The sequence below is a fragment of the Lygodium microphyllum genome, chromosome 17 (assembly GCF_053477565.2).
Source record: "Lygodium microphyllum isolate KBCC chromosome 17, Lygodium_microphyllum_v1.1.10, whole genome shotgun sequence".
NCBI classification, from domain to species: Eukaryota; Viridiplantae; Streptophyta; class Polypodiopsida; order Schizaeales; family Lygodiaceae; genus Lygodium; species Lygodium microphyllum.
This window is the reverse complement of record NC_141151.1, coordinates 84,107,073-84,119,070: the sequence shown is the minus strand read 5'-3', so window position 1 is coordinate 84,119,070 and position 11,998 is coordinate 84,107,073. Positions and strand designations below refer to the sequence as shown.

General features: G+C 44.3%; 1 protein-coding gene across 1 annotated transcript; it reads left to right on the top strand.

The window, feature by feature from the left end:
• The first annotated feature begins 1,258 nt into the window (after positions 1-1,258).
• On the top strand, positions 1,259-11,797 carry LOC148022109 (uncharacterized). Its single transcript, XM_087696795.1, has 2 exons — positions 1,259-2,396; positions 11,510-11,797. Exons 1-2 carry the CDS (start codon positions 1,464-1,466, stop codon positions 11,795-11,797), a joined length of 1,221 nt encoding a protein of 406 aa, XP_087552921.1. The 5' UTR covers positions 1,259-1,463.
• The last annotated feature ends 201 nt before the right edge of the window (positions 11,798-11,998 follow it).

Below are 11,998 nucleotides of genomic sequence, written 5' to 3'. Positions count from 1 at the left end.
TTAGAACCCATGTACCTTTAGAGAGAAGAGATTCACACTCAGCTTCCATGGCCTCCTACCATTGTTCCTTTTGTGGGGATGACATGGAATCACTATAAGAGATAGGGTCTTCACAAATATTGAGAGCATTCTCAACAATATGAGCATCATAAACATGACAAGTACCATGCTCATTATCAATTGGAAGATCCTAAACATGACAAGTACCATGCTCATTATCAATTGAAAGATCAACATAAAGATCGATGCCAAGGTCATCATTAGCAATAATAGGTTGTGAATATTTGTATCATCAATGTCCTCTAGTGACCATGTTTGCCCAGTACAATAATCATCAACATCATTTGAAATATATTCTCCACCATTATCATTGCAAAATTTCTTGATGCGACAACCAGTATGAAGTTCTACAAATTTTTGATATTGCTTAAAAGATAATAAATCTTTTGATTTATATCACAAGAGAAAAACAATGGTGTATTTTAAGAAGTCATAAAAAAAGGTCGTAAGATCAAAAGTCATCAACATCTGAATATATCGGTATTTAATGGTGGATTGATATGTCATGTTTTCCATAGCACCAAAATCAATAATTAAAATATATCCATCATGAACATGAAGTTTCCTTTCCCGAGAGAGAGAATAACTCACACAATTTGCTTCTTGAGTGGTGTTGTTATGTGTAGCAACATATGCCCTATTATGATTTGAATAAAAATTCCTCTTGAAACATAGATGGGTTGGATGCTCACTCTTTTTGTAGTAGTCACAAGGAGAATAATATTTGGATAAGCATGGTTTTTTTTTTCTAATACCATGTTCTTCATCATATTGTTTTTCCCAGCAATCATTTGTAGTGTGACCATTTTTATTGCAATAAGAACTGTTAGCTATATATAGTCTGTCTATATATAACGCCCCTGTTAGCTATATATAGTTGTCAGCACGCTGTAGACCAGCCCTATCGATGCTTCCTCATAGTAAAACGGTAGCAGACAGTGGCACAGGATTTGGCTATGGCCGCGCAGGCACACAATTCTGAACCTAACGGTAGTAGGCAATCGCACAAGATTCGGCTATGGCCGCGCAGGCAGACAATTCTGAACCTCCCTGGAATCCTTAAAGGAGGATAAAGTCTCGAATTATTGTCCTGCAATGAGTTTCGTTTATATTCTTTCCAGCTAATGAGCGTCTATATTCCAGCTGATGACAAATTGTTTTATTTATATTCTGTTCATGGGGCCATATATAGTGTGCCTCCCACCATGGCGCAGAGAGGATATTACAGTTGGGAGGACGAGGAGGTCTACAACATCCTTCCTCTACATGACATGCTCACTACTGCTTCTCTGCTTACCACTAGCAGTCCATAGCAACCAGGAAAAAGAAGCAGCTTTTTTCACAGGTTTTCTTCTGTCATCTCTCTTTCTCTGTGGTTATGTCATCTCTCTCTCTCTGTGGTTATGGCTTCCCTGTCTGGTTACACCACCTGCGAGCAGCCCCTCTGGAAGAAGAACCGCCGGAACAAGAGCACTTCCTCTCTGCAGAAGCTTGGCTGCCGCCTGGATTCGGGAGGCTTTCTGTCTTCGGGTTTAGGTGATCTATCTTGTTTTCTTGTTGAATCGGACATGCCTCGTGCTGATTCTACCATGGGATTGTTCCTGAGGAAGGCCTCTTCGTTCGTGGAGATGTGCACAATTGCACAGACCGCTTTTGCACAAGCAGCAACGACATCGAACGAAGCAGAGAAATCCCTGGCTGTGGAAAGAGAGGAGGAAAAAGATGCTTCTCTCAAGATCAAAGGTAGAATCACCTTCTTCTCCATGTCTGGTTGTGAAGATTGTCGAGCTGTGCGTCAGCTCCTTCGTAGAAAGTGCATTCCCTTTGTGGAGATCAATGTTGATCTTTGTAAAAAGTGCCTTCCCTTTGTGGAGATCAATGTTGATATTTACCCCAACACAAAACTCGAACTCGAGGAAAGGACAGGGACATCCTCCCTAGCACAAGTCTTCTTCAATGAAGTTTTCGTTGGTGGCCTTGTGGAGCTCAAGACTATGGAAGCTTCTAGAGAGTTGGATGAAAAGTTGAAGCACGTCTTTGAAAATGAATGCCCAGCAATGGCTCCCCTGCCTCCTGTCACTCTCGAGGATGATGATCGTGTTATGGGAAATACAGATGAATTGGCAGAAACTCTGATGGAAAAGGTGCAAATCAAAGATAGATTTTACAAAATGTGCTGGTTTAGCAAGTGCTTTGTAGGGTATGAGGTTGTTGACATTTTGGCAAAAGAGCATAATTGTGAGAGAGAAGACACTGTTGAAAGAGTCAAAGGTTGTGAATGTATGCAAAAGCATATTAACATTCTAAGGAGGGATGTAATGTGTTGTATTACATGTGTATACTACTGATGGATGATCTCTACTGCTCTTATAAGGCTGCTATCCTCTCCTTTGTATGTTTGTAACTATTTGCCCTCCTTGTGTGTACTAATCCAAGCAGAATTCTGATATGGACTCACAACTCTTCTCACGTGGCATCTTGATGAAGCAGGTTGGTTTTTCAGACATGGTAAGCATTGAGTAGATATTGGATGATGATAAGGGGTTGCAGACAAAATCTAAGTCAAAGGTTTGAATGCATGCAACCATATTTATACCGTTGCTGGATCTCTACCACTCTTAAGACTCTTTGCAAAGGTATGTGGTGTATGCCCTTGTATAGGTCAACGGTGACTGGCCAACTTCTCTGTTCTGAATCAGATTGTGGATTTTACTTCAAGTTTTTAGAGCATGATCCAGTCATATACACAAAATGCTTCATTTTCAAAGCTAGGTGTAAAGTTATAAATTTCTCTTCACGTGAACTAACCCTTTTCGGGTAATGAATAATTAGATAAAATTTTTTTAGGATAATGCAATTTTTTTTTTCATTATTCCACTCCCCAGCCGACTGTCGTGCTGGAAGGGGAGGGGAATAGTAACCATGCTGAAGCTCCTCGGTGGGGGCACGCAGGTGGTAGTGCCATGCAAGCGGACACACAAGGGTGAGGAGGACCTTATCCCTTCCCCTATATGATTGAGGGGAGGGAGGGCTGCAGGGAAAAAAAAGGAGAAAACGGGAGGAAAGGACAGTGATTGAGAGGACGTTGCTACCACCTATCATAAAGGAGGAGGGTTGCCTGTGTCGGCACTACCGCTGTTGTCGACGAGGAGGGAGGACTCTGAACCTACTGACGGAGGCGGTGCGACGGTCAGGAGGGGAAATTTCCATGAGCTGCCACTAGCCGCCGAGTCACCATCAATACACGACCTAAGTTACCCCCCCCAACCCCCTGTGATAAACCTGCACTCGTTACGCACTCAACACGGCACAGAAAGGTAACACGATATGAGCTCAAGGTATACTCTTGTATTATTCAATCCAAAAAGCGGGACAACATAGACACATTCCAGGACTACACCCTCGTGACGCCGCACATAAGAGGGTTCACCACTGGGTATAGGGAATCACATGTAGAGTGGAAACAAGGCAGGGCTGTGAGTCACTACTACTCCCTATACAGGTGCAATCGGTAGCAACGGCATGGTATAGCTACAAAGCCCTTACACTCAACCCTGCTTACTAGATTGTTGACCTCAGCAATCTAAGGGTAGCGTTTGTTATTTTGACTCATCTGGGGTCTTAACGCAGATTTTCCTAGCAAGCTGGTCAGTGTCTGCTGGTCTAAGGGGACCGCAGGGTCTTAACACAGTCTATACTATCAGACTGGCCAGTGTCTACCGCACTAAGACATTGGGGGCTTTCTCGTTTGATGGAGTTATTTGTGATGATTGCTACCTTGCGAGTCCACCCTCGACTCGATTACATTTGAGGAGTGGAGGCACATTTGGGGTCTATGATTGAGAACCGCATTATTTGTTGGAGTGCTGGGGCGGCTCAAGGGTCGGTAGAAGGAGCAGCGGGGTTCTCCTTGAGCCAAAGGGCGAAGGCATCCTTTTCCGTTCACGGGCCTCCACTTCTGAGATCCAAGTGGCCTCCTTGAGTGGACACCCGCGCCACTTGGTGAGGTATTCGGGGAAGCCTCTTTGTTCCCAGCGTCAGAGGAATGCTACTACTTCGAAGGGACCATTGGAATGGAGCATTGGTACGCATCGTCCCCATTGGTTGTCGGGATAGAACCTGCGCAGAAGACGAGCATGAAATGCATTATGAACACAAACACTGTCTGGCAGGTCTAGCTTGTAGGTGACTTCGTTCAGCACTTGAGTGATTCGGTAGGGTCCATAGTAGCGGTGATTGAACTTGGGGGTCATGTTTTTGGGAAGTGACATATTCTTAGAGCTCACTAGGACCATGTCTCCTTTGGCGAATAGTACAGCCTTTCTCTTCTTGTTTGCTTGCTCTGTCATGGTTATCTTGCTCTGCTCGAGACTTTGCTTAGCTACTGCATTGCGATCTCTCCATTTCTTCAAGAATTCTTCTGCATCTTGATCCTCTGCTTTGGCCGCTCCGGATGCTAAGGCCAGTGGTGTAATGACTTCTTTTCCTGTGGCCAACTCAAAGGGAGTGTACCCCGTTGCCGAGCGGATGGAGCTATTATAGTGGAATTCCAAGACATCAAGGTACAAGGTCCAATCTTTCTGGTCCACTCAAGCATAGCTACGGAGGTAATCTTCGATGCCTTGGTTGACTCGTTCTATCTATCTGTCTGTCTCCGGGTGGAAGGATGATGAGAATCTCAGTTGTGTTTCCAGATTCTTGAAAAGTTCCTTCCACATGTCGCTCATGAATCTTCCATCTCTATCTGACACAATGGCCAGTGGTAAGCCATGCAGTTTGAATACATGTGTGAAGAAGAGGCGTGATACCTCCTTGGCATTCAGTGGTGGTTTGGCCGAGATGAAGTGGGCCTGTTTGGAGAAATAGTCCACCACTACAAAGATGATTGTGTACCCGTGGGACTCAGGTAGTTCCACAATGAAGTCCATGCTGATGACATCCCATGGGCGGTTAGGTACTGGTAATTGTTGTAGTAGTTCGGCTAGTCTTGATCTTGGTGCTTTGACCATTTGGCAAGTGGGGCAAGTTTTGATGTAGTCTATCACTTCTTCCTTCATGTTCGGCCAAAATAACTGCTTCCTAAGGGCCTCCAAGGTTTTGCTTTGCCCTTTGTGGCCTCCAATTTTGCCATCATGTATCTCATGTAGGATGAGTTTCTTTAATTCCACATTGTTGGGGATATACAATCTCTTGAGTTTCTCAAAAACTCGGCGTAAGTGCTACTTGTGCTCTTCTAAGGTCTTGTTGTAGACTAGGAGGTCATCTATGTAGATAATAACAAAGATATCTATCTCCGGTCTAAAAATTCCATCCATTAGGCCACAAAATGTGCCTGGCCCATTTCTTAGGCCGAACCCTAAGACTAACCACTCAAAACTACCATATCGGGTACGGAAGGCTGTTTTTGGGATATCTTCTTCGGCTATGCGGATTTGGTGGTATCCTGATCTAAGATCAATCCGACTGAAGTACTTGGCCCCGTGCAGTCTATCTAAGAGGTCTTCCACTAGGGGCATAGGGTATTTTTTTTAATGGTGATTTTTTTAAGAGCCCTATAATCTACACAGAGTCTAAGTCCCCTATCCTTCTTCTTTATAAACAACACTGGGGCACCAAAGGGGGATTTGCTAGGGCGTATGAATCCTTGTTCTTCTAGTTCATGTAGTTGCTTCTTCAATTCCATGAGCTCAGTGTGGTTCATGCGATAGGGAGCTCGGGCCAGTGGAGCAGACCCTGGAATCAGCTCAATCTTGTGATCCACATCTCGCCTGGGTGGTAGACCCTTCGGTAGCTTGGTTGGCATTACATCTTTGAATTCTTCAAGTATTTTTGCCACCTCTGTGTTCCTATTCTGTTGTTTGGGTTTCTTGCCATTTTCTTCTTCTTCAATTGGTCGGATCATACACAGATAGACCATATCTCCTTGCTTGACTGATTTTTTGACTTGCTTTGCACTGCATGTCATGATACGTGGCCTGATAACGGTCCCTTGGACCGGTGCTTTTTGGGTCTGGCCCTTTGGTTGGTTTGCAGTTGGTTTTACTGTTTGGCATGATACTCGTGGCTTATTCTCCTTCATTTGCACCTTGATTGGGGTCCTGCCAGGTAGCTGCATTCTTTCGCATGGCACTCTAACGCCTTCTCCTTGCATATCTAGCATCATTTCATTCACACCTTTACCAAACATTGCAATGACATACTTGTCATAGAATTCTAAGCCCAATATCACTTCAAAATCATCCATGGGGATTACTAAGAAGTTGAGTTTCACTTTCCACTTGTCGGCTTCCACTTGGACTGCAAAGACTTGTTTTACTTCCTTGGCTTCTCCTTGTGCGAATGTTACTGTTAATCCTTCTGGGGCCTTTGATAGTTTCAATCCATGTTTTGCTGCACACCCTGGTTTCATGAAGTTGTGTGTTGCTCCTGTGTCCACCATGATAGGTTGGTTTCCTTCGCCCACTCAGCCTTTGATGTATAGATGGTGGACTGCCACTACCCTGGCTGCCATGCGTTGGGGTCGGGCATGACCCTACCCTTGGGTGGTCCATGCTTTCTTCACTCCCATTTGGAATTTCCTGGATACGTGGTGGTTGTGGTTCTTCTCCTCCATATGCACAAGTTTCATTCACCCTTGATCCACTTGATGAAGCTGTATCTTCTATTGGGCATCTATTTTAGTAGTGTGGACCCCCACATTTGAAGCATCTGATGCCGGTGGAAGGGCCTGGGGGTCTCCACCATGATGTATTTGATCCTGCGGGCCCATATGATGTGTTAGGGGTTGGCCTGTAGTGATTATTTCCCCATCTTCCTGCTACTCCTCTTGGTACTAATGCGGTTTGTGATACGGACGTGGTGGTAGTGGTGTTTTGGCTCCTTGTATCTGTGAATGCCCCTCTAGGAGCATTGGGCCTCTGGTTCCATGAGTTGTTGTTGTTGAAGGTGTTGTTGAAGTTGTTGTTGAACATGTTTTGATTCCCTTGTGCTGTTCTTTTGCCTTCCAGGTCCACCAGTTGTTCGGCCATTCTCATGGCTTCTGCTAAGCTTGTTGGCTCCTGTCTCTCCACATCTCTTCTAGCCCATTCTTGCATCCCAAACAAAAATCCATGTAGTTTAGTGTCTGTATCCATGTTTGGTAGCTGCAGCATGATCTGCCTATAGTTGCTGACATATTCTTTCATCTTTCCTTGTGTTTGCTTGAGGTTCCTCCATTCATCTCTCACTTTGAATTTCTCCATCTTTGGAATAAAGTAGTCCTTCAGTTCTTCCTGGAGTTCTTTCCACGAAAAGATTGTGTGGCCCTGCTCTTGTTCTAGCAGGTACCAACTGGCAGCATCCTCCTCCAAGTAAATGGCTGCCACCTCCGCCTTCCTGTCTTCGGTAATTCGTGAATACTTTAAGTACCTGTCCACCTCTGTGATCCATTTCTTCAGGACCAACCCATCTCTCTCTCCCTTGTACTTGGCGGGTTGGGGCATCTTGAATTTTCCATAATCATCTTCTGAACTACTGCTATCTTCCTCTTCTTTGCGATGGTGCTTCTTCTCCTTCTTCTTGTCTTTCTTTTTGCTTCCTAATTCTACTACTTTCTCCTTCTCCTTCCTTGTATCTTGCGCCCTCCTAGATGTCTCCTCTCTACCCATTCTATCCATCTCCTCTTGCATTCGGTGTCTTTTCTCCTCTTTTTGTTGTTGAATCACCCATTCTCTATAGCCCTGCTCTACTTCTAGTTTTTTCCTCATTTCTTCCTCCTCTTTTTTCATCTGCATGTTCCTCCATATCGATTCTAGCATGCTTGACATACCATCTAATTGTCTTTCTAGTTTGGCCACCTTCTTCCCTTGGGCCACTCTCCATTCTTGCCCCCTACTCTTCTTCCTCTCCTCCAGTCTTGGGAGGGTGACATTCTCCCTTTCGTCCTCCATGTGGTTGGTGGTGGTGTCGACGTGGGGAAGCCGCGTTTCGCCTGTGGTGGTGTGGGTCGTGCCACGGGGAAGCCGCGTCACGTCTTCAGACGGTGGGATGTCGAGGTTGGGGCGTCACGCCGGAGCGACGCAACGAGGATCGACGCGGCCTGGGGTGATGCGACGTGGGGCCACACGACGCGGGGCGTCCCGCTGTGGGTCGTTACAACTTTGATCTCTTCGGGGCACTAGATCTTTCCTCCTGCTTCCGTGAGCACTCCTTCACTCCGAGCAAGAGTTGCTCTGATACCAAGTGTGATAAACTTGCACTCGTTATGCACACAACACGGCACAGAAAGGTAACACGATATGAGCTCAAGGTATACTCTTGTATTATTCAATCCAAAAAGCGAGACAACATAGACACATCCCAGGACTACACCCTCGTGACGCCGCACTAAGAGGGTTCACCACTGGGTATAGGGAATCACACGTAGAGTGGAAACAAGGTAGGGCTTTGAGTCACTACTACTCCCTATATAGGTGCAATCGGTAGCAACGGCATGGTATAGCTACAAAGCCCTTACACCCCGCCCCCCCACCCCCGCATGGAAGTCAGGAAGCATAGAAGCTTCCAAAGGGGGGGGCCATCTTAGCCCCTTTTCCCCTTGGGGTTAAACCCTTTCCCCCTCACACCCCCCCTCCGGGGCCTTTCATTCCTTCTTGTGCCTCACCAAATTCGCCCTACCCCCTCCGCCCCCCCCCTTCCCATGGTGCTAAACTCAATAATCCTTTGTCTTGGGCCGTATAAATCCCTTTCACCCCCTATTGTGCCTCTCGAAAACCTTTCACCCCCCCGTGTCTAAAGCATTATTTGCCCTTCTTTCATGGGTGGTGGAACCCCGTGTCTAAACCCTTAAGCCCCTGTCCGTGACATATTGAAAACCCCCCTGTGTAGAATCCCTTATCTCCCTTCCCTTGTGATATATCGAAGACCCCCTCATGTTTTGAGCTCATAAGGGATTACTCCCCATTTCTCCCGTGGTTAAAATCCTTAGCCATTCCTTACCCTTTTCAAAATATCCTTGGGACTTTGATTTTTTTCCCCTACTTGAAAAAGAGAAGAAAAGTATTGAGTTGCAAGGGAGCAACGGTGGAATTCCTAAAAGGAGTGTAAAGTTGCTTCTACTTCCGAAGAACTACAATTGCGATGTCTCCTAAAAAAATCCAAGGCGCAGCTGGAGGAGGGTCATCTCCCGGTATCCATGTGGATATCTCACCCCAAACTCAGGTTTTCCTTTCTAAATTATTATTTGATATTGTTGTAATTCAATCTTGCAAGGTAAATTGTTAGAAATAGGATATATTTTGTCCTAGTTATTCAGGACGAAGGAATTTAGTCATTAATACATCTAATGGAACATGCAAAATAAATAAAGTATAAACGTAATTTTTTTTTCAAATAGCTTTATGCATTGAAATGAATTATGAGCTAGATTATTACCCATTAAAGTAGTATACTTCAGTTAAGCCTAAAGGTATAAAACTGCATCTCCCACTATAAATCCCTATTCTTTTTACAATGAATCATCATGGAAAGTGCAAATCATGAAAGGACTCTTACGATGCATAAACTCTTTGAAATTATTGTTGTTAACTGCATAACTTAACAAGAAAAAGGTTGCTTATTTAGCATGAGTTTTGTTCGCAAAGAAAAGGGAAGATTAGTTGGAATTAACCTAACCTCAAATCGATAAAGTTTAGGATTGAAAAATCAATTGACACATAGATAACAAATCATGTGGAAGTAATCTCGAAGTTACCTTCTAGAATTAACCAAATTGATATAAACTTAAAAATACCTATGTTGAGAAATATTCGTTGGGAATGAGTTAAATTCCAAGAAACGTCTATACCTTAAATACTTGCCCACATTCCATGAATGTAGGGTCAGTAAATTGTTATCGTAAAAGGAACTAGGGTTTGTCCCTGAGGTTCTTACAAAAATAAAGCTAGGAAACCCTAGGTCTAACAATGTCAGCTTAAAAAACTTGAAACGGATTGTTTCGTGACTCCATTATCGCATAGTACGATGCGGGACTTGCGCAGCAAGTACGGAGTCATATGGTCTTGTGACTGAATCACAAGAAGAAAGGTCAAATTCTTGCAACAAGGATGGCGGATCCTTACGCAAGTTATCTTGCAAGAGGATGTATACTTTGATATCCTTCTTGAGTAAGGAAGATTAATTGGAGATTAAAGACCAAAAACTGAAGTACCCAATGAACTTTAAGGTTTGACCAAGTTGGGTTAATAAGGTACACCCTAACCCAAGATATAGCGGATCTTGCCATGTTGCAAGTCATTCCGGATCGAGTGTTGGATGCATTCGAAAGGAAGGATTCATTCCTTAGCAGTTTGCCAATAAAAACGATCAATGGAAATGTTTGTGCTTGTTACAAGTTTTAGAGTACTCTTTGACCAATGAATTAAAAGATAAATGAATATCTATACTTCAGGTTGAAGGCCTGAAGGGAGAGGCAGCTTCAGTTACCCCCCATTGCATGTCTGACCCTAACCAAGGGGGTTGTTGACCGCACCGGGAACGTGGACCGAACCCGCCGCAAGAGGTATCTCCGTTGAGTGCTACTTGGAGCAGGAGGACGCTTGGGTGCCAGGGGGAGCTCTGGCCGTAAATCCCTCGCCTTGCGGGTCCTGCACAAGAGGCTAACGTGACTTGGGATTGGATCTCGAGGCCCGCATACTAGTCTATAGGCGGAAACTTGGAATAGTGATCCTTGTAGATTGCTGGATAGCCTTCGAGGGGATTGTGGATAAGCCTACGGGCGGAACTCTTTGTATTTCAAAGATAAATATGATGACCTATTAATAAAGAACTTGTCTGATATTGTTTTTCTATGTCAAGTGATAAGATTACGTGAAGGAACCAGTGCCTAACGGGTTAATTAAAGAAGATGGTTGTTTCATGTCCAACTAATGTGTTAGATAATTAAATAACTAAAACAACCCGAGGGAAGTGCGAAGGATGGGCCATAGGTCCATCCTACGGATGGGTGGTCTCGGTTGGTCGGGAACTTTTCTCAAATCACGAGGAACAACGGGATGATCGTCAAAGGACATGAACAACAAAAGTGTTGACCTAGAGTTATGATTTAACCCGATTTACGCTGTTTTAGGGGAACGGAATGGGACTATGCCTTATGGCAGAGAGGTTCAACTTTGCATCCCTCTTGTTTCCCATTCTCCTTAAACCAAGTGCAGCGTGAATCCGCTTCGGACTTGGCGTTTCTGCGTAAAGTAGTTCGCTTGGGTCCGATGCTAGTTGCTGTTAGGAAATGACCAATCAGGAAAAGCCCTAATTTAGGTCGATCCTAAGTGGGAACGGTCGGAATACTTCCGCTATGTGGCAGACGTGGAAAGCCCTAAATCACAAACCCCGTGACATTCCATGGGAGTGCCGGGCGAAGCTTTCTAGACATCCTTTCCGATGGACTGCTAAGACGTGTCCTGGATGATACTAGAGGACACATTACACTAGGATAAATGAGCTTGAACCCAAAGTAGGCCAAGACATGGAGGTGTGCCTTCGAAAGATTACTCTTGCAATATTCGAGCAATATGTACCAGATGATGGCAAGCGTATAGATTATAAAGGCATCTCATCAAGTGAAGAATTCAAATGGTATTTGAATCTAATACCACAACTGCAACGGATTGATTTGCTTGTGAGGTTCTTCCATTTTATTTCAGCTCTGAGGAAAGCTTCCACGTTGTTGTCAACAACATACACAGTCAGAAGCACTTGCTAGATTGCCTGTATGGCATTGCCACTCAAGGCTTATATTCTTTCTAGCTGATGAGGGTCTATATTCCAACTGATGATACATTATTTCGTTTATATTATTTTCAGCTGATGAGCGCCTATATTCTAGCTGATGACAAATTGTTTTGTTTATATTCTATTTATGGGGCCCCACAATAGGGATACTTGTCAACATTCGTAAGTAGTG